Raw genomic sequence first — 22,307 nt, 5'->3', positions numbered from 1 at the left:
TTTGAAGGAAAAGACTTGGGTCTGAGGCTAGCTGAGAGCAACTATGAGTCACAGATAAACCAGAGTACAAAAGGCTAGAAATGATGTGTGGACCTTAAAACATGCATGAGACAGAAACCCCTTTCTCCTCCCCTTACCCCAGCAACTCCTCTCTTCTTTCATATACCCACACTCTTGGTATACCTTAAATTGTTTAAACTAGTGAACCAAGTCATGTTATGTTTCTGTGCAAATGGGCCCTGGTCTTTCCCAAACTTGTCAGAGGATATAATTCAATGCTGCTCTGTAATAGCAGTTGGGGTCAGAGCAGTCCCGTCAGGTGAAGCTCCTGCTAGGAGATGCTGGGTTGTTCCCGATGTCTATGGGGTTGAAGGAGGAAAGGCTGCTGGTGGTTTGAGTGGGTTTGAGTCCTTGTTCTTGCTCCTGAGACTGACCAGTGGCTCTAGGATTGCAGGACATGGGAAATCACAGAACATGAGGGTAAAATGAGCCGACTCTTGGAGGAGTGGAATGGCCAGTTAATCCAAGAATCTCACCTTCTGCATTGAGTTCCTAGGAGCCCAGGGCACAGGAAGAAACATACCCACTGCAGCTGCTTGTTTTCCAGAGCAGCCTGAAGCCTCTGGGCTCAGTGGCTGGGGGAGGGAGAGGCTGTGTTTGTCAGGCAGGTGGCAGGGAGGATGAGAAGCCATTCTGCACTTGTCTCCTGGGGAGGAGTGGAGGCAAGGTGCAGAACGCACAGGAAATGCTTGGCTTCCACCTACAGCCCTGGACTCTACCAACCACTATACCACCCCTTTCTTAAAAACAGCTAGTTCCGCAACAAATCAAATGATCTTTGGCAAAAGGGCAAGTGCTGCAGGACTCCACACTCAAACCAAGAAAGAAAGGAAGGTATGAGAAACTGGCATCCTGTGTTTTCTGTTTTTGATAAATGCATAAAAGAAAACAGAACAGCTAAAGAGCTCATCAGCTCAGCAACCAATCACTGCCCTCTGCAAATGCTCATAGATAAAATCATCAAAGATACCAACCTCATACTCCACCATGGCTTTCTTCATACTTTCCACATCGAAGATCATCCTGATGAGCTCCTGCACTGGTTTGGGTAGCTTGGACTTGGTGCCAGGATTTACTGTCAGCTTCTTCACAGCTTCTTCATCCTTCAAGAAGAAAGAAAATCAGGAAGAGAACCAAACCAAGAGCCCAGGCAAAATGGTGATGCTGCTGGGGGACATGGCAACTAGGACACAGAATCAAGTGGCATCAGCAGAAAAAGCTGAGAGCTGGCTTGTTTTGGGCAATGGTGTCAGGAGTGCATGTGGCTTTGCACATAGGCACATAATTCCTGGGCACTCCATTGTACTCCTGGCTGTTTCAGATCCTTATTCCAGCTGCCATGGAAGAATCTCCATGGGCTGATTCTTCTTGGGCTTGCTGTTACCCTATGTGGGAACCTCCAGTGCCCTCTCAGGACCAACCTGGAGTGTTGGGCAGTTGTGAGGGTGAACCTTAGACCAAGGTAGGACATGGGACTCAGGGCCAGTTGCAAGACCAAGTTTCTACAAACTTCTACAGTCCCAATAGATCTAGCACACAGTCCCATTTCCTGTCAGTCAGCTTGACAGTGTAAAAGCACATTCTAGCATTCGCCTTCCCCCTCTCTCTCTACTCTAGTTCCCCACTGGTCAGCCTTGCTCTCTGGAATCACACTGCCTCAATATACCACATGTGACTTTATCCCTGCCTCCTGGAGTAAACAGGTTAGGTTAAGATCACAGTGTAGCACTAAGAAAATAGTACAGTGTTTGGCATGAAGGTAACTGGATTTGGGCTTTGAATCTGGTATCTGCCTGACTTAACCAAGCTGTAGAGCTAACATGCTGCCAGTGCTTAAGGCTGCTGTTGTAACCTTCAAGGTGGAGCTAGTCTCCAGGCTGTAATACTAAGCCTCAAATATGAACTCAGTGGAGGGCAAACGACCAGTGTGTTGAAAAGCCTTATCAAGTGTACATTCCTTCTGACCTGGGAACTCTACTTCTAATGGAATAATTATAGAAGCACACAAGTGTTTATATGTATTGGGATAAATACAGAAAATGCCTAGAAGTGATCAAACAGGAATGGGGGAATTATTCTGATCAATCATGATCTATGTAGCCTTAACAACTGATGCTCTGGATCAGTGAGGTTTCAATATGGTTAACTACTCAGAAATAGTTATATACAGTTACTGAGGTTTTTGAATTGTGGTCTTTCCAAACTAAGTCCTGTGAGTGTAAAATAAACACCTGATTTCAGACCTAATATAGAAAAAATTTTTTCATTAATAATAATTTTATGGGGGTGGGGTTGGGGCTGGGGATATAGCTCAGTTGGTAGAGTGCTTGCCTCATAAGCACAGGGCCCTGGGTTCAATCCCCAGCACTGGAAAAAAAAAAAAAAAAAAAAAAAAAATTTTTATGGGTCATCAATCACATGTTAAAAGGAGAATAGTTTGCTTATACTGGGTTAAATGAATTACTAATATTAACTTTACTGCTTTCCTTTTGCTTTCTAAACTGTTGCTATGAAAAACTTTAAAAGTATTCATGTGGTTCATGTTCTGGTTCTGTTGGACAGTGATGTTCTAGAAGACATAAGGAAGAGCTCCTAGTGCCTTAGGGCAGAATGTGGGTGGTTGTAACATAACACATAAGGGAAAAAATCCAATTCTATGGTGGGAAAAAGACAAGTGAAGTGAAATCAGACTGATATATATGTCATGATTTTAACTGAGGCTAATTCTAGGTGGTTCTTTTGTATCTTTTTATTTCTCAAAAATTTCTAAAACAAGTTTTTAATTCGGTAGGGGGCACTAATGAGTCAGACCAAGTCTCTGCCTTCAAGTCCAATGTCTCAACCCCAATACCATATAATAAAAAAGACAAATCCTACTTATAATGTGAGAGATCATGATACCTCCTATGAAGGAAAAAATTACCCTGGAGGCATCCCAGGTCCCAAAGATTTGAAATTAAAATCTGTACCCATCTACATTTCTTTCTATAAAATTTAATGTGTGTCTCCCCAACTAAGACACTTGAGGGAGAGTGGTGGAGTGAGGGGGTGGGGTACTGGGGATTGAATCCACGGGTTTTTACCACTGAACTACATCTCCAGTCTTGTTCTTTTGAGACAGGGTCTAAGTTGCTGAGGCTGGCCTGGAACTTGTGATCTTCCTGCCTCAGCCTCCTAAGTTGCTGGGACTATAGTCGTGAATAGATTCTCATTTTAAAAACCTCAGTACTTTGTTCCCCATATCTCTTGAAGGAACACGAAAGTATCAATGAAAAGAAAACTAAATGCTGTCAGGTGACATATATAGGAACACTCTCAAACTATATAATAAAGCTATTAAGAATAATTTGGGATTAAAAAGTGACATGTGTGGCAGAGCTTGGTTACTGTATTTCTATCCCAATGCTTCAGCGTGTCTCATGTGATCTGATGAATCCTGGGTTCAGACAAAAAGTCTTCTATATTCCTAGATATTGTTCCAGAGTTTTCTTTTGATGTCTTTCATAGCAGATGAGGTTTTTCTTTTTTTGACCAAGAATTTGTGAAGCACTGGATTTAGTTCTCTGAATATCTGGTAATATTCACTAATGACACTATCTGATTCATGATGTGGTTTTTAAAGAATAAGGCATCCCATCCTTTTAATAGGAGTAGATAGTGTAGGAACATTAAGTGATTGATTACCTGGCCATAGTCAATCTCCAGAGGGTAGAATTTTTTGGGATACTTTGTGAAGTTTTTGGAGTGCCAGGCATTCCCAGTTTTTTCTTCATATAATTTCATGAAGTGGTCAATGGCATCCTCCTTGGATGGCATCTGTTCCAACTTATTACTACCAATCACTGTGCCCACACGGCCCCAGGACCTGAATATCCAGTACCTACGGAATGGATTAAGGAGGGGTCAGATACCAGGATGAGCTTCCACCTTGTGAGGGAGAACTTTTATTTTTTTGGGGTGGTAAGGACAGAACCCAGGGCCTTGTGTATGCTAAGCAAATGCTCTACTAGTGAGCTACATCTCCAGCACCAAGGAAGAAATTTTTAATTTTTATTAATTTATTTATTTGCAGTACTGGGGATTGAACCCAGGGCCTTGTGCTTGCAAGGCAAGCACTCTACCAACTGAGCTATATCCCCAGCCCACCAAGGAAGAACTTTAAACAATGAAAAATGATCATGATCATTTTAATAATTAAGGAGTTTAAAGTTACATTAAAGAGTAAATTCAGGGATGTAACTCAATGGTAGATAACTTGCATAGCATGTACAAAGCCCTGGATCTAATTCCCAATGCCACAATTGATAAAAAAGTTTAGAGCTCACCAAACTTTGTATGCTTCAAGAACTTAAAAACACATGTACAATGAGAAAATCTTGAATCTTGATTCTGTAAGTGACTAAAAGAAAAGCCAGTTTTGGAAAATATGTGAAGCCATACCCTGGGACAGCTGGGCTCAAGGACAGTCACACAACTGGTAGCAATGTCTCCCTCCCCATCTTTATAAAAAGATCTTAGACATTTTGGTTCTTTGTGATTAGATCTCAGGCCCTAGTCTGGGAATAAACTTGGTTTTACAAGGTGGACAGCACAGCACCAAGCCAAGGGACAGGTCCACCCCTGGACAGGCACTCTGATCCCAGGCTCACCTGCTCTCCTTGTCATCCTCAAGAAGTTGCAGCTTGTAATAGGAGTTGGTCCCTTTCACTATGTCCACCAGGCCGAGGGTGGCGCTGAAGACCTTCCCAGCTTTTTCCAGGACGTGTGCAGAGTGTTCCAGACCTGTCCAGAGGTAGAGCTTCTACAATTCTCACTCCAACAAGGGCTAGTGCACTCAGACTGATAAGTCTTAGGAGCCTAGAGGACCACTTAGTTGGATGCATCACATTGTCCTCAGCGGGGAGGGCCTGAGGGCAAAGGTATGCCCTGCTCCCCAGAGGGAGGCCCTGGGCGCTCAAGTACACTTCCTTACTAGCTAGGGTGAATGTGGCCTGCTCTGTTGCCACTCCTGCTTGCTTACCTGAGTCAGGATCAACAGCTGCTCCTCCTTTAAGAGTTAATTTCATTCTCTTTTCAGACTTGATACCTTGGTAGCAGACAGAAATGTAAACCAAAATTACACCAGAAAGGGGAAGATGGAAGGCAAATGAGTATTTTTCATATGCATGATTTGCCAGCATGGCATCTTCGCATTGCCTCCCACTGGCCAAAGGGGATGCTGAAAACTGAAATGAGAACATTGCTTTGGGTAGCATTCACCAATCACTTAAGGGACACAGATGGAGAGGCCCTGTGCAGGCAGACCTGCCACCATGGGCAGTCTCTGAACCATGGCAGGATGAGGCCACTCATCTCCCTAGCTCTTCGCCCCAAGAAGGAGCAATTAGGGGCCCTCACCTTCCTCCTTTGTGGAGCCCTTACTCTTCTTGGAGAGTGCAGCCCCCGACTTCCCCTTTGGGGCCACTACTTCAACAGGCTCGGCCTTCACCTCCGTGCCCCAGGGGGACAAGATGTGTGCTGAGAACAGCTCCTGAAGGCTCTTGGTCGAGCCAGAGACATCCTGAAGGAAATCTTCAGACACAACGCGAACGTTGGCTTCTTTCACTTCCTCCATCTTCTTATTCATTTTTTCTATCTCCTCTGTTCATAATTGGAGGGGAAAAAAGCCCTAAGCAGTAAGTTTAAAACCAAATCCAAGCAGCCAATGACTAGAGTTGTACTTCCCCACCCTCGTCACCCACAGCTCTCCTTGCCTTCCAAGTCTAAGGCTCACAGGTCTGGCTGTATCCCAACAACTGTCTTATTGGCAAGTTTTTTTATGGTGTGATTAAGTCAAGGACAGCCTTCTCCAAACCATTCTATAGAATGAGATATCAGTAAGTGCCACAGAAAACAGATCAAGGTCAACCACATAAGCACAATTTTCCCGTAAAGGATTCGGCTGGGGTGTAGCTAGCTCAGTGACAGAGTACTTGCCCACCATGCATGAGGCCCTGGGTTCAATCCCCCAGTACCACTAACAACAACTACTTAAAAAGAATCCTGTTTATCTCTGCATTTTCTAAAACCTACTTGAGTTGTGAACTTCTATTTTATAGCACACTGCCCATGTGTTGCAAAATAATGCAACATAGCTGAGAATAGTTTATAGTTGGTTGGGAAAAAAAGACACAAAATATATGCTACAATACAGAGCAGCAACAAAGTGCAAATACTGGTTTCCCTTTGTAAAGAACATGAGAGATGATGATGAGCTTTTGAGTGATGTCTGTCACACATTTCTGCACCGAACCTTCATCACAGTCTCAAGAGACAGAAGCACTATTCTGCTTTACAAGTCAATCTTTAAACTCACTTTTTGAACTGATGCATAGGGAGGCCTTGTTGGCTGTCCCTGTCAACTTGCCCCCGAGTTTCTCGATTGTGGCCTTCACTTCATCCTTGTTCCGGGAGAGTTTCCCAAGTGTCAGGATCTTCATGTTGGACAGGGGCTTATCTGGGATAAGAGAACAGAATCAGCACTTTGGGCCGCTCCCTAGGAAGAGGGAAAGAAGAGCAGAAAACCAAGCAGCGAGTGTCCAGGGAAAAGTCAGGCTGCAGGAACCCTGGTCAGTCTCTGCATCCCTCTTTTACCAGTTTTTCTTATCAGGGGGAAAAGCCCATGAAAAACAGAAGGACCAGAGGGAAAGCATAGGACAGGGTAGCAAACTGCCAATTGAGAACCCACATATATCCCTAAATATGGACAGGAAGGGCCGGGGACAATCCATGAAATGCTGTGATCTGGAGTGGCTAGTGGGTACACTTGGTCTGCTCTGAGGGTAGAAGACTGCATTTGGGGAGGAGGGGGTTAGAAGTGGGCAAGAACAGGTCATGGGAGCTCCCAATTCCTTCTTTGATTCTTCTCTTCCCACCTCCCTTTTAACAAACTGAAATTCTTATTTAAAAATTAGATTATGTCTGTGACAACTGCTCAAGATTTTCGTCAGCACAATCAAACTGAGCAAAATCACTCTAGGCAAAAAGAAGTAGGCTGGTGTTGAAGTGTCCAGGCTAGATGGGCTGGATAGGAGCTGCCTTCTCTTTGCTGCAGATAGGAACACAGTGTTGTGACAAAGCCGCAGGACCACAGCTATTATAGGGAGAGATCCTTCTGCTCTCTCTCAGAAGGCAGACATTAGAGACTGACAGAACTTTACTGAAACTGACCAAGGTCTCCACAGAGAACGAAATCATCAATTTGGATGTAAACTAGAAGTAAGAGGAAAGCAGAGGAGGGGACCCTGAGAAGAGGGACCAGAACACTCTTCCCACATGTGCACGTGGACCCAGGCTACGAGCAGCAGGGTGGCACTCTACAGTGACCAGTATTCTGGGATGGAAACTCATCCTCCACCTGCCATACTGTGGCCTTCCATTTGAATGAATCCCCGAGTAAATAAGCAGAGCGTCTCTTCAGCCATTCATCTCACTGTCCTTCTTGGCTTAAAAGTAAGTCGAATACTGATCAGTAACTTTCTCTAACTCTGCAAACAGACATCAAGTCGAACACCAGGTACAGGGTGCTGGTGGGTATAGGGTGGGAATTGAGGCCTGGAAAGAGACCTGGAAGGAAGCAGGACACATTGAACACCACTGCAGGGAATACAGCCCAGGAGCCCCTCTGCAAGCCTTCCAGAATAAGAATGTCATTTTCTTTTCAGGATTTTATGTCCTTAATGCCTCCCACCCACTGGAGTGGTCCCAGGTAAAGGAGGGCACCCATGGCAGGCAGTGAAGGGCTTCCCCACATGTCAGCAGAGACCCCCCCCACCAACCAGGAAACCCTATTCACCAACTCCACGCCCCTGCAGCATTGAGGCCAACTCCTCTCCTTGAGTAGCTAAGGTCAGGTTTGGCCCAAAGTTGCTGCCAGAGCTGTACCTGCTGGAGCAGAGGAGTTCACAGTAACAGGTGTTGAGGCTGAGGAGGGAGGGGGTGCCATTGACACTGGAGCGCTGGTCTCAGGGGGAAATATCCGGTCCTGCTTTTTGACCTTCAATTTTTTGAGGTAAGAGATTTCTCGGAATTCCTAAAGAATACAAATTTTAGTTTTTTAAGAAACCAGCTATCTTTGGAAACAATCACCTGATACCAAAGGAGATTTGGCCTCTGTAATTTTTCTTCTTCTTACAATAAAGAACATAAAAATAGGAAAATGTGCAACTGCTAGTATGAAAGACACCATTATTGCTGCTTTGATACTTATTTCCAGTACTTCTATGTCCATGATAAAGCTGGCATCAATCTGACTGCTTTAAGATACAAATCTTCTGACAATCAGGCCAGGGGAACAGCCACAGGGACCTATACTTACAATCTCCCCAGCCCTATTCTTGAATTGCTCCTCTTATTACCAGGCTTCTCTGGAGTGACATGCCCATCCCAAGATTAAAAGCCTCATAAGACTGCACACACCAGGAAATCCGGCAAGTCCCTTCCTTTCTTAGAAGGCAAGCAAATAGATGCAGAGAGCCCTATAGCATTCACCACAAATGCTTCTGTCATTCTTCATCTGGCATATCATTCTTTATCCAGGTGATATACAATGGGCCTTGCTCTCGGTGGGTAAATGTCAAAAACAGGAAGCTCCTAAGCCTTTATCCAACTACCAGCTAAGTCCATGCCAGTGAAAAGCCAGGTGAGGTAATGGTCAGCTTCTGATGTACACTGAGTAACCTAGTAAACACCACATACCACAGAGAGATTAAAAAGACAGAGTTTCCAACCTTGAAAAAGCAGCTTAGTCTGGACTAGGAATCAGATATAGAAAAGCATACTTTATCACAGGTGCTTAATTCTTGACAAGCTAAGGTGAGAGCGACTGGGGATTCTGGGAGAGCACTTATGAGACTGATAGGATATGAAAAAGCAGGGGACTGCCTAGAAAGGGGCATCAGAGTGACAGTGGCCCGTATGGAACCCTAGGAAGTTCCCTATTGTTAGGAGTGTAAGAGAGAGACTGAGATGGGAGGGGTGTGTTTGTAGAGGGGTGGGAGAGGGGCATGGGAGAAGGGAGGCACAAAGAAAGGCTACAGAGGGGTCATAGGCCAGATTATGAGAGTTCTGGGGGACATGAAGGAGCTGATCTCAATTCTGTTAGAAAATCCGTATAGGCTGCAAATGCTGCCAGAAGGAAATGTCTTGCATATGTACATACCTTTTAAAAATGTACATAGATGCTCTATAATTGGCATGTCTAATACAAAGTACTTCCTTCTGCTTATTGCCATCTTATTTTATCCAAGATAGTTGAAAGGAACACAAATATAAGAATCTATAAGACTTATGTATCAGAAAAACTGGGAAAAGTTGAGGAATCACTGCTCAGATTTTAAGGACTGGGAAAGTACCAGGGTCAGAAGTGCCCTAGAGTGATCACTCAGGTACAAGCACAAAGAAAGACTGGGAGGGAGAAAATTACTGCAGTGAACAAGAGAGGCAAAAAACAAGTGAGCCGAGGGCAAGGGGGAACATGGAGGTAGAGGGCTGCGGGTGTAGCTCAGTGGTAGACTGCTTGCCTAGCATGTACAAGGCCTTGGGTTCTATTCCCAGCACCACAAAAAAACAATCCAAGACAAAAAAATAAACAAAACAAAACAACCCCCCCAAATAAAAAAAAACAACCCCAAACTAGAACTTCAGTTCTAGGTGTGGAACAGATGGTGCTTAAGAGCATACTACATGCCACTGTTCTAAAATGTTCTACAGGTGCAGGGAATAGGGTGATCTGAGTCTCAGCCAACAGGTGAGGTCCTGCCAGCAGATATCCCAAAAGATACTGCCAGATGCCCACCAATAGGGTTCCAAAGAAGGCTTTCCAACTGAGGCTTTCTGTGTACTGAGTATCTGAGAAGCCATGTGAACGTGAGATCCAATTCTTTAGCACGAAGGCAAGGATATGCTCTTGAGAAAAACTCTCAAATCAAAAAGGCAGGAATTACTGACTGTTTATTCACCCTGTATCCCTTTTGCCTGGCACATGAGAATAGAAATAAAAATAATTCATGGTCTCTGCAAGCAAAGTTTTACACTAGTTAGACAAATCTCAAACTTTACACTTACAGGTGCTTTGGTTCCAAATCTGTGTAGTTTGCTAACATGCAGAACTAATAATAAAATTTTATTCTGTATTCAGATGAGGATGGCACAGCTGTAAAGTCTAATGACATGAGAACTAGAGCTCAGGCCCCAGAGGCAGAAATGTTTTCCCAACAGATCCCAGGACACTCTCAATCACTTACCTTTGGGGTTACCCATTCCTTTCGGTTTGGTGTCTGTGTCTTGACCATGCACTTGGTCCAGGCAGTGACGTCCCCAGTACAGTAATAAGCATCACTCTTGAAGACCAGCTGCCCAGAGCACTCCTCACAGGGAAGCAGGGCCCCAAATGCAATGCCATCAGCAACTCGGTCCAGTATCTGAAGCCAGTGAAGAAACATGTCAGAGAGGAAAGGAGGGAATCCAGGGAAGGACAGCTACTAATGTGTGATGGAAGACCTTGCGCAGACTTCACTCACTGCAGAGGCCTGGCACAGGGCCCCACAGCAGCACTGGCAGCTGCTTTACAATGGAGTGTGGGTTCTCAAACTTTCAGAGACCTTATCTCCAAGTTTCTGCACACACACCCCACCACTCCCCAGGGACTTAGAAAGCAGGACAGAGTCCAGAGCACCCACTGGTACTGCACAGGTTGCTGTGCCAAGCACGGTTCCAGAGCATAATAGCAGGGAAGGGGAAGTGGGCATGCCATCTTGCAGAAGCGTCTATGCCTTCCACAGGTTTGGCAGAATTGGGGAGTTTGGGCGGAGGCAGAAGAGAAAGCAAAGCACGTGGTATGAACACACAAGGTAAACACACGGCCCATGTTAGTCCTCACCAAAATTCTAAGAATGACACATGGCAATGTTTGGTTTGGCCTGAGAAAGTCCACTCTTATCTATCCCAGGGTAATGGTGACCCATGGCAGTGATGACCGTGCAACACAACCACATAAGTTTTACTCCTCTCAGTTAATACCAGTAGGTGTTCAAATGGAGGGCCTCCCATACTCCATTAGGACAGTCACTCCACATCGACCGGGTCGATCTCACACGCATGTCCCACTTAACACCAAAGGCAGCTCACCGCCGACTCTCCGGAAGGCACTTGCTGCTTGTTGAAGATGAGCAATTCTTTTAAGTCGTTTGTTGAACACACTTTCTTTAGCTCATCCTTGATGTTCCAGATCAGGTCATTCTGGGCCTATGGACAAGACCCAGCAGTTCAGAGACCAGCTCTTTTCAGAGAGGAGGCCAAATGAAGAAGAGTCTACCTGCAGCCTTGCTCCAATATACACTTGTGAATCAACTGTGTTGCCTCTGCAAAGCTTGGCTAGAAAACTTCTGCTCCCAGTCACACTTCTGTGGATATTACATTAGAACTGGAGTGCAGTCTCTCTAAGAATACACTAGAAGGTGGGGAGTAGAGACTACTTGGGATGTGGGGAAGGCCAAAGCCAAGTCCTCAGAGGCCCTGCAACCAATCCCTCATAAATTAATACCAGGCGATGCAGGGTAGAGCCTGGAAGTTTTAGGCTGGGCCTAGGGTCCACATTTAACTCCCCAAAATCCAGCAATTAAAGGAGGTGAAATATGGCTTTTCTTCCATTGATTCCTAAGCACCAGTTCCCTTAATAGTATACTACATTCAGAATCATGTAGGAATATATTTAAGCTCTTCTGGAAGTGGAATTTTAGTTTTAACTTTATACATTTTTATTGCAATACTGGGGACTGAACCTGGGGCATTCTACCATGGAGATGCATTCCAAGAGGTTTTTATTTTTTGTGACAGGGTTTCCCCAAGTCAACCAAACTGGCCTTAAAATTGTGATCTTCTTGCCCGAGTTTCCTGAGTTGCTGGGATTATAGGTGTATGCCACCATGCCTGGCCAAATCTTGATTTTAATTTATGTCCTTTGTGGGACACTTGCACATATCATCTCATTTATTCTCAAAACCACCTTGCTGAGGCAAGTATCAGCCTCTTCCTTTTGGAGTCAAGGCCAGGATGAGCCTTCTTCTCTAGGAGGGTAGGCGTTATACACCATCTCAGCCACAGACCCCACAATAACCCATGGGGTTGCTATCAGCACCAAGTGAGGATCTGAACTCCACTGCTGAAGCTGCAGACACACACTCAGCCTGCTTCCCAGTTCTATGTTTATGGCCTCTCAACAACACTCCCATCCTCTCTATAGCAGGGCACATGCTGAGGCATGGAGACAAGGAGATAAGGAGGTGTGAGGAAAAAGTGTAGTGGGCACAAGGTTAAATGAAAGTAGCAGAACTATTTCCTTCATGGCCAAGGAAGGGGAGCCAGCAGAAACAGGTGCCAGGGTGGGGAGGCTGAGGGAGCAATCTATTCTTTCTTTATATCTCTGGCAACATTGAAGAGAGAATAACACCAAACCGATGAAGGGCAAATTCAGAAGGCACACAACAGATGCTTTTTACTAAGACAATGACCAATTTTTGATTCTTACTAAGAAATTGATATCAGATTAAAATTGCTTCCAATTATTTAAATTTATTTATTCTGAGACAGGGTCTTGGTAAGTTGCTAAGGGCTTCACTAAATTTCTGAGGCTGGCTTTGAACTTTTGATCCTCCTGCCTCTTGCTGGGATCGCAGGTGTGCACCACTGCACCCAGCTCTAATTTTTATCTCACCAGCAAAATATGAACACTCACACAAGAGACCCAAACAGATGGCTCACATAAACCATGTTCCAAGAAGAGAATAACTGTTTTAATTTCCCAAACACCCAGCACCTCTGCTATGAACCTCTGGCATCCTTGAATTTAAGACTTGGCTTCTTATGTTTGTAAGTTACCGCAAAGGTGCAGGATGTACAGCAAGGCCCAATTGGGCTGAAGCATGATTCTCCCTCCCCAGTGAGTTTGGTGAGGCCAGAGTGTTCAGTCTGTCTGAGCCTGGAGCAGGCTTGGAACCTATGGCCCAACTGTGGGTTCTCCTCTAAATGAAAATCCCATCATTGGGAGGAGGAAATCTAGCTGGGAAGAAAGCCAGGCTATTCAACAAAGGCTATCAATTTGAGAATTCTTAAAGATCCTATCCTAGTAAGTGGACTTGAATTTTCTTCCTAGAATGAGGAGAATTTAGTCAGACGATGAAAGGAGACAAAACTCAGAACTCACCTTGAGGGCCTTTTCAAGCTTACTGTCCTTGTCTTTGTCTTTTTTAGATTTCTTCTTGGCAACTTCATTTACTCCATCCACCTCATCACCTTTTCTCTTTCTGAGGGAGACAAGGGATAGAAAGAACCAGTCATTGAAACTGACACCCAATGATTTGTAGTGGCACTACTCAATGTCATTTTAACTCCTAATGTTAGGCCCTATGTACACTTGTCACTCACCTGCAACGTGTCCCACTCAGTGCTCTTAGGAACTTCTGGTCTACTCAGGCAGTATTTGCAACCAAGAAGGCAGGAGACTATCCATTTCACAACACACTCTGCCAACCAAGGAGGTGGGCCGGAATTTGTTCTGGGGTGTACAGGATTCAGAGCTCAGGCCCCATTTAATTTCAAAACCCCAGGTACAAAATCACTAGGAAAGTTCTGGTGGGGACGATGCTGGAGATAAGCCACAGATAATGGGCAAGGATCGCAGACAAACATGAGTGCCATAACTGAGCCTCTGGGGCTAAAACACAGGGTGCTCCTAAGGCCAGGAGGCTATAACCAGAGGTGGGGTTCTGCTCAGAACCCAAAGAAGTGACGTGAAGGCCCTGCTAACCAGTCTGTTCTGGCCACAAACTAGGGGAGAGAATGCCTTGGTGATAATCAGATAAAACAGCCCAATTACAGAGGATTGCAGTGCCTGATAAACCCAATGTGTAACCCTCTGGTATTATCATAAATGTGGCCAGTGAATCCCTACATCCATACCACGTATGCAACACCCTGAGGACTTCATCTATGGGCCTGGTTTGCTGGTTTTCTTACACATTCCAGAGTCACACATGCCAGTGTAATGAGCTTGCGTGCTGTGAACTGAAATAATACATGAAGGCTGCTTGATGATGATGGCCCAGATGCTGTCCCAGGAGCATGATGCACCAGCACTGCCACACTGTCTTCACTGTGCTCATTAACAAGCCACTCTTTAGTCTGGGGCTGAGGGGCTAGCAGAGTCAAAAGGAAGGAGAGGTGCTGCCTACCGACTCAAGGTAAGATGGGGAGTTCACTATCGATTGCCTGTCCCTATTGACAAACGGTCATGATTCAGCACCATTCCCTGAGACCCAGATACACAGGAACACATCAGCACACACACCTCTGGGATGCTAAGCAGACATGAAGGTGGGTAGCAAGGGGGTCAGAGGAAATGTGGCATTGACCTGGGCAAGGGGAATACTCAGCAGTGCAGGGTGATGGTCTTTACATCTAGAGAACTATATGAGAAAGTAGACTGAGCCTGCTCTACTCAATGTGGGAAACCATATTCTGCAAGGGGACTACACCCCAAGAATGCGTAGCTCAGGGGCAGCAGGTTCTGGGTGGGGCTGGTGCTATAGAACATTCCTTAGGGCTCCCAGCAGTTCTCTCTCTGGGTTCTGCTCCCACAACTCTGCCATCACCATGCCTTAGTCTATATTTCCTTGGATTTCTGCCAGTCAGTCAAGAGAAACAAGCCGTATAGAATCTATAAGGTCTTCAGGCCTCCCTTAAGCCCCCCCACCTAGCAACCATGCTCCACCCACCCTTCACTCTTAATTCCTGGGAGCTGCTTCTTCAGAGCTTCCTTATCCTCTGCTGCAAGGAGGCTGAAGCCCTTGAGCTGGCTGGCGCTGTACTCGGGCCGGAAGCCCAGTTCCTCCCTGTTCTTGACAAAGCAGTTTGGGTGGTACCAGCGGTCGATCATGCCCAGTTGTGGCTTCTCTGGGTCCAGCATCTTCTTGGACAGGCGCATCTGGCCCTGTAGGAAAAACCGTATGTGGAACAGGGAGTGACAAAGCAGGGCAGTGAACATGCAATGCAGGAGGACAGCCTGTGTTCTAACTGGTGACAGGCCTAGGGGCCAGGCCAAGCCTGGCTGGCAACTCAAAGACTACTTGAAAAGTTTTGGCTCTTTATGTCACCAAAGATTGTTATCTGCAAGGCTCTGCATCCCCATTTTAAATGGGGACAAGTAAGGGACAGAACATTTCTCTGAGGATGCTGACCTGAAGCAGGCGTGAGAATATCTGATGTGTTGTGCTGGGCACAGCCTGGGTCTCACACAGTATCTGGCTGGTACCCAGCGCAGCTCCCTGTCCCAACAGAAATTATTTTTCCTCTCCCACCTGCTCATGTACTTTCTGGTTTTCACACATGAACAGTAAGAAACACAGAACTCCATTTCAGGCCAAGCAAAACTCAATAGCATGTAGCATCTGGCACTCCTTGAAGAGGACCTTCATTTTTGCCTCTAATTTTTGGTGGCTGAAGGAATTGGAAAAGATCTAGAATGTCCATATTTTCATCAATTTCCTATATGATGTAGTTTGGATCCCAAGTGTCCCCCAAGGGCACATATATTAATGGCTTGGTGGCATTACTGGGAAGTGAGCCCTCACAGAAGTTAGGTCATTGGAGGCATGCCCCAGAGAAAATATGGAAGATCTTTCCTGTCTCTGTCTTTGCTTCATGACTACCGCGAGATAAACAAGCACCTCTTGTGTGTGTTCCCATTACCATGATGTACTGTGTGGACACAGGTTCCATCAGTTATGCACTGAAACGTCTGAAACAGTAATGCATAATAAATATTTCCTTACTTGTAAGCTGGTTATCTCAGATATTTTGTCACAGTAACACAAAGTTAACTAACCAAACTATAATACCTTGAGGGGGCAGAAACCTTGAATTAATATCTTAAACGAATCAATGAGTAAGTATATGTAACATCAGAGAAGCGAGAGAATACTGGAGAGCACAGATCTTCCTTTCATCCCATCCACAGCTATACAGTCAGCCATCTATTTTATTGGATTGGCCGTTGGTCTTTAGTGACTGGAACTGGTAGGGAAGACTGATTAACAAAGTTTTCTGAATAAGTAGAAGAAAGCTGGAGGCTCCTCACAGTGAAAATATTCCTTAAACTTAAATTTGCCACAAAGCAAGATCCTTACCCCATTCCAGTCCAGGGTAGACCTCCTGTGTTAATGCTTTCCAAACTCTCCCAGATGTCCTAAGAGTTAAGGCACTGTGCATATGAGAACTGGACTGTGAGTAAGCAGGGCCACACCCGTCTGGAAGAAGTCATTGCCATCTCCAGTCTCTACTAGGATCTTCACTATATTTTCAGTCACTACTATTTAGCTAGCACCTAAAGCCTGCTGCTTCTTTTATTCCTAAATTATCCAATGCAAGCATTCCATAAAGTGCAGATATTTGAGTCCTTAGGTGCTCACCTTTTCTATTTTCTCCATACACCCCTTGCATGTGCTTCTGTTGGACTTGGCATACTCTGCTGCAAAGTCACCCAGCGTCTTCTCTGCCTTGCTGGCAACTCCATCCTGGCCTTTGCCTGAACAAGCAACACATGGCAATGCTCATATCAACAGTATCACAGTACAGTTCCCCAAACCTCCCCACAGGACACCTTTGTGTTTTGGGTGACTACAATTCATCTATTTCATCTCTGTTTACTATGGCTGCTTAATAGAGCCTCTTTTTTTTTGTAATAATGTGACCTTTCTCAGACAAGCTCTCGGTAATAGCATCATGCTGGCTTTCTACCATTCTTCATTTACTCTGGAGTCCCCTCCCAGGCTTTGGAAAGTACTGATTAAGTGTGTACCTTAAAATCCTGGAACAATATTCTTACTCAGCCTTCTAATTTCCTTTACTCTTTTATTTATCAAAGTTAAATGTTGAGATAAAGGGAATATCTTGATACAGATCAAACATAAAGATACATAATAAATAAATACATGAGGGCTGGGCTTGTGGCTCAGTGGTAGAGTGCTTGCCTAGCATGTGTGAGGCACTGGGCTCGATTCTCAGCACTGCATATAAATAAGCAAATAAAATAAGGGTTCATCAACAACTAATAAAAATATTTAAAGGGGGTGGGGGAAGGAAAGATAGTGGACTGAGATAGACATTATTACCCTATGTACATGTATGATTACATGAATGGAGTAAATCTACATTGTGTACAACCATAGAAAAAGTTGTACCCCATTTGTGTACAATGAATCGAAATGTAGTCTGTAAAAATAAAAACAAAATTAAAAAATTTTTAAAAAAGAATTCAATACACGATGAAGGTATCATTTTAAATTGGTGTAGAAAGGTTTAATCATTCAATAAAGAATTTGGGCATAACTGGACAACCATTTGGGACAAAAGCTAGATTCTTTTCTTACATAAAGTAAATTCCAGGGCTGGGATTGTGGCTTAGTGGGAGAATGCTAGCCTAGCACGTGTGATCCTGGATTTGATCCTCAGCACCACATAAAAATAAATAAATAAAATAAAGGCATTGTGTTTACCCACAACTGAAAAAAAAAAAAAAAAAATTCTAAGGCTGAATGTCACTCCTAAGATGAAGAATCAGACAAGGCTGTCCTCTCGGTACTTCTATTTAAAAGTGCAGTAGTGGTTCTAGTACAGTTAGAGCAAGAAAAAAGAAATGAAAGGTGTTAAGTTCAAAAAAAATAAGCAAAGTCATCTGTTTGAAGATGACATGACTGCACTTTTGGAATATCCATAGGAATATATAAAAAAGCTATCAGGACTATTAAATTTAGCAACTTGAAAGGACACAAGATCAATATACAAATATATGATATTTCTATATAAAAGAAATAAACATTGAAAAAGATTAGAGCACACAGCTACTTAAACAGCACTAAAACACACAAAATACTTGAGAGAAATTTAACAAAAGATATGCAAATACACTACACTGAAAACTGGAAATTAAAGAAGGTCTAAATAAAAGGAGAAATATATCATGTTCATGGATTGCAAAGATAAATTTGTTAAGATGTCAACTATCTCAAAATTAGTCCACAGAATTAATATGATGTCAATCAAGTTTCTAGCCGGTTTTTTTGGGGGAAGGAATTGATAAGCTTAAGTGTACAAGGAACTGCAAAGCACCTAGAAATGCCAAAACAATATTGCAAAAGAACAAAGTTGGAGGAATTACACTACATGATTACATGACTTATTAAAAAGTTACAGTAATTAAGACACTGTGGTACCAGAAGATAAATCAACAGAAACAAAGAGAATCCAAACATAGATCCAACAATTCAATGAGGGAACCAAGCCTTTTCAACAAATGGCACTAGGATAGACTATCTGCACAGGGAAAAACCCCAAATGATCTTTTCCTTGCACAAACCTAAATAAATGTGAAAGCTAAACCACAAAACTTTTAGAAGAAAATAAAGAAGTGTATCTTTGATTTTAGAATAGGCAAAGATTTGAGACAATAAAAAAAAAAAATAAACACATTTGATTTCATGAGAATCAAAAACTCCTATTTAAAAAATATCAATAATTAAACCAGCTCCACGTTGGGTTCGGTCTGCCGCCTGCTGCAGCTTGGCGTCCCCGGCCTGTGCCGCCGGCGGCCAGGGCCCCGGAGTATGTGGGCGCGCGTACTGCGGTTCCCGGGGCCCGCAGTGACCTGGCGGAGCGTGGCGGCGACCAGTGGACTGGGCGCCTCGGGCACTGACCACTACTGCCTGGAGTTGCTGCGGTGAGCCAGCCTGGCCTGCCCCGGCGGCAGGTGGTACTGTTGCCCTTGGGTCGGGTGGGCGCTGCCGGGGCCAGTGTCCTGCTCCGGCTGGGGGACCAACGCCTTCCTCGAGTCGCTTTGGGCTCTGTGCGTTGTGGAAACGAGATTATGAAAGTTATTTATGTTCCCTGCTGCTCCCTGCAGAATCTCGAAGCTCTGCTTTTGCACTGAGAGCCTTCAATGTGGAACTGGCTCAGGTCAAGGACTCAGTCTCTGAGAAAACAATTGGACTGATGCGAATGCAGTTTTGGAAAAAAACTGTAGAAGAAATGACAATCCACCACATCAACCTGTGGCCATTGAACTATGGAAGGTCTGTGCACCAGCAGAGGCAGGCCTGGTTTCTAGGCTCCAGATTGACTTCACAGAGCCCCAGTAAAGATGGAAAGCCAGACCCCCACACCGGGGACTCAGAAGAAAGAGTGGATGGGAAGCTGCTGTCAGAAGACATAATCTGACTAAAAGATGGCTTATGAAAATCATTGATGAAAGAGAAAAAAATTTAGATGACAAAGCATATCGTAATATCCAGGAACTTGAAAACTATGCTGAAAACACACAGAGTTCTCTGCTTTATTTAACACTAGAAATATTGGGTATAAAGGATGTTCATGCAGATCATGCTGCAAGTCACATTGGAAAAGCACAAGGCATTGTCACTTGCTTGAGAGCAACACCCTATCATGGTAGCAAAAGAAAAGTGTTCCTTCCTATGGATATTTGTATGCAGCATGGTGTTTCACAAGAGGACTTTCTACGGAGGACCCAAGATAAAAATGTGAGGGATGTAATATATGACATTGCCAGCCAGGCACACTTGCACCTAAAGCATGCTAGGTCCTTCCATAAAAGTGTTCCTGTGAAAGCATTTCCTGCTTTTCTTCAAACGGTTTCTTTAGAGGACTATTTAAAGAAAATTCAACAAGTGGATTTTGATATATTCCACCCATCTTTACAGAAGAAGAATACATTACTCCCATTATCTTTGTATATTCAATCATGGAGGAAAAGATATTAGAACAATTTCATGGTGTTGATGTGAGTTTACTTTTTAGTTCCAGGTTAGTTTTACAGAAGTTTACTAGTTAGGGTTCCTGTTTAGTAACAATAGCAACTGTTTGCTTAAGGAGAAAAAGAATTTTTGGGTGGGAGTTGAGTTAGCTCACAGAACTGATCTGAAGTTGCTGTGGGACTAGGGTGCCAAGACACTGCCAAGAAATCTGCCAGACATACCACCATTGGCACCACCAGCCCAACAGGGTCTATTGCGCCATCCCTGGGAAGTCAGAGCCCAGGAGGGAGCCATGCTCCAACCAGAGGGTGGGAAGAGGGAATACCTTCCTTCCTCTCTCACCCTTAGGAAGGGAAAGAGGAAGCACTGGAATTTGTATGCCAAGATCTAAAACTCAGGTGTTCTGTATACCTGGAAATGCATTTATTTGGGGGTCATGAAGGATGAATTTAACCTCTGAATAGTATCAGTTTCTATGTAGAGGACTTTATATCCCTAATGTTTCATCTTTATAATCTTGTGTGAAAGTTTATTCGTGATGATGAGACAATTTATCTAAGATAAGGCACCTACTCAAGTTAGAGAACTGGAGCCCTAACTTGATTTTAGGTTTGGTTGGTCTGGAAGCTTTAACTTTATTGTTAAGCTCACTGCTTCTGTCTGTCAGTCAGTATTATCATGATCATGAAAAAAACTAATTGGCAAAATTTGTATTTGTGTAAATTATATTAATATATATTGAACATCCATTAAATGTATATTTTAAAAACTTGTATACATTAGCTTCCCAGTGATAAGCACTGTAAACACACACATTGTGTGTGTATTCTCACTTAATCTTTTTAAAAGCCCTATGAAATAAATGGTAATTAATGTAAAAAAAAAAAAAAAAAAAAAAATTAATCCAAAAAGAAAAGCTACTGAGAGGATATTCACAATATGTGCATCCAGAATAAATATACCAAGAATTCATAATGAAGAGATTTAATTCATTCTTATAATTCATTAATTATAATTCATTATAAATTCATTAATAAAGAGAAGTACAACTTAAAACCAATCTATGTGGCTGGGTGTGGTGGTACATGTCTGTAATCCCACAGCCTTAGAGAGAGGGAGGCAGGAGGATCAAAAGTTCAAAGCCAGCCTCAGCAATTTAGTGAGGCTCTGAGCAACTTAATGAGACTGTGTTTCAAAATAAAAAATAAAAGGGAACAGGGCTGGGGATGTACTCAATGGCTGAATGTCCCTGGATTCAATCCCTGGTACAAAAAAAAAAAAAAAAAAAAAAAAAAAAAAAAAAAAAAAAAAAAAAAAAAAAAAAAAAACACAAAAAGAAAAACCAAAAAACAAAAACAAAACAAAAAAATGATACATATATCAAAATTAATCTATGGGGTTAGAAATTAAATGGGGGTTTCCTGGGTGGGGGAAGGATGATCAGAAAAGGGCACGCATGGAAATTTCTGGTGCAACAGAAATGTTCTACAAATTTTTTTTAATTCAAACAAGAAACCCTCCTCCAACTTTTATTTTAAAATTAAAAAAAATTTAACTGATACATAAAAACATGGAAGATGTACATGTACATGTTAATGAGGTGCCATGTAACCTTTGAAACATGTATACATTGCATGTTTAAATCAAGTTAAACATATTTCTGAAAACTCTGTACTTACATGTTCATTGCAGCACCATTCAAAATAGCCAAGAAATGTAAACAACCCAAGTGTCCATCAATTGATAAATCCACAAAGAAAATGTGGATTTTCACATATGTACAAGAGAATACCATTCAGTCATGAAAAAAATGAATGAAACCCTGACATTTTCAACAACATAGATGGAAAAATTAAAAAAGCTAAAATGATGTTCTTCAAACATTGTTTCTTAGTGGTAAATGTTCTATAATTCGATGGGGTATGTATTAGATACGTGTGTGTTCATCTGTCAAAACTAATTGAGTTGAAAAAACATTGACCAGTACACTTGGGATCTGTACATATAACTACATGAAAATTATTTTTAAAATATCAAATACAATCAATACCAAAGACAAATACTGTAAATGAGAAGACAGATATGACTATATGAATCTTAATAAAAAATTCTGATGTGGCAAAATATATATTAGATAGTTAAAAAGAAAAATATTAAACTGGGAAATTATTTGCAAGATGTTATGACAAAGAGCATCTTCTATATTTCATTAACAAAAAGAGGGGCTAGGGTTGTGGCTCAGTGGTAGAGCACTCGCCTAGCATGTGTGAGGCCCTGGGTTCAATCCTCAGCACCACATAAAAAAAAAAAAGAAAAAATGAGGTGAGGCAAGGACACAACCTGTCATCCCTCAGTATCTGGGACAGATCAGTTCCTAGGCCCACACGG

At 43.1% G+C, this 22,307-nt stretch overlaps 2 protein-coding genes across 2 annotated transcripts in view; one reads left to right on the top strand and one right to left on the bottom strand.

Annotated features, from left to right (window-relative positions):
• Positions 1–22,307, bottom strand: part of PARP1 (poly(ADP-ribose) polymerase 1) — a 43,666-nt gene that overhangs the window by 10,854 nt on the left and 10,505 nt on the right. Inside the window, exons 3-14 of the mRNA XM_079106651.1 lie at positions 16,563–16,678; positions 14,871–15,085; positions 13,301–13,400; positions 11,227–11,343; positions 10,344–10,520; positions 7,984–8,131; positions 6,416–6,556; positions 5,458–5,700; positions 5,081–5,146; positions 4,710–4,842; positions 3,745–3,940; positions 1,035–1,163 (exon numbers count right to left, since the gene is read on the bottom strand). Of these exons, the coding sequence (XP_078962777.1) occupies positions 1,035–1,163; positions 3,745–3,940; positions 4,710–4,842; positions 5,081–5,146; positions 5,458–5,700; positions 6,416–6,556; positions 7,984–8,131; positions 10,344–10,520; positions 11,227–11,343; positions 13,301–13,400; positions 14,871–15,085; positions 16,563–16,678 (1,781 nt within the window). The remainder of the gene's footprint in view (positions 1–1,034; positions 1,164–3,744; positions 3,941–4,709; positions 4,843–5,080; positions 5,147–5,457; positions 5,701–6,415; positions 6,557–7,983; positions 8,132–10,343; positions 10,521–11,226; positions 11,344–13,300; positions 13,401–14,870; positions 15,086–16,562; positions 16,679–22,307) is intronic.
• On the top strand, positions 18,689–20,793 carry LOC306641774 (NADH dehydrogenase (ubiquinone) complex I, assembly factor 6-like). Its single transcript, XM_079107006.1, is given in 4 exon segments — positions 18,689–18,868; positions 18,981–19,174; positions 19,177–19,224; positions 19,342–20,793. Coding segments are annotated over 4 exon segments (939 nt in total). The 5' UTR covers positions 18,689–18,755; the 3' UTR covers positions 19,926–20,793.

The sequence above is a fragment of the Sciurus vulgaris genome (assembly GCF_902686455.1).
Source record: "Sciurus vulgaris genome assembly, chromosome: 12".
Classification (NCBI taxonomy): Eukaryota; Metazoa; Chordata; class Mammalia; order Rodentia; family Sciuridae; genus Sciurus; species Sciurus vulgaris.
Note: the sequence above shows the minus strand (reverse complement) of the source record. Positions and strands in the feature narration are given on the sequence as shown.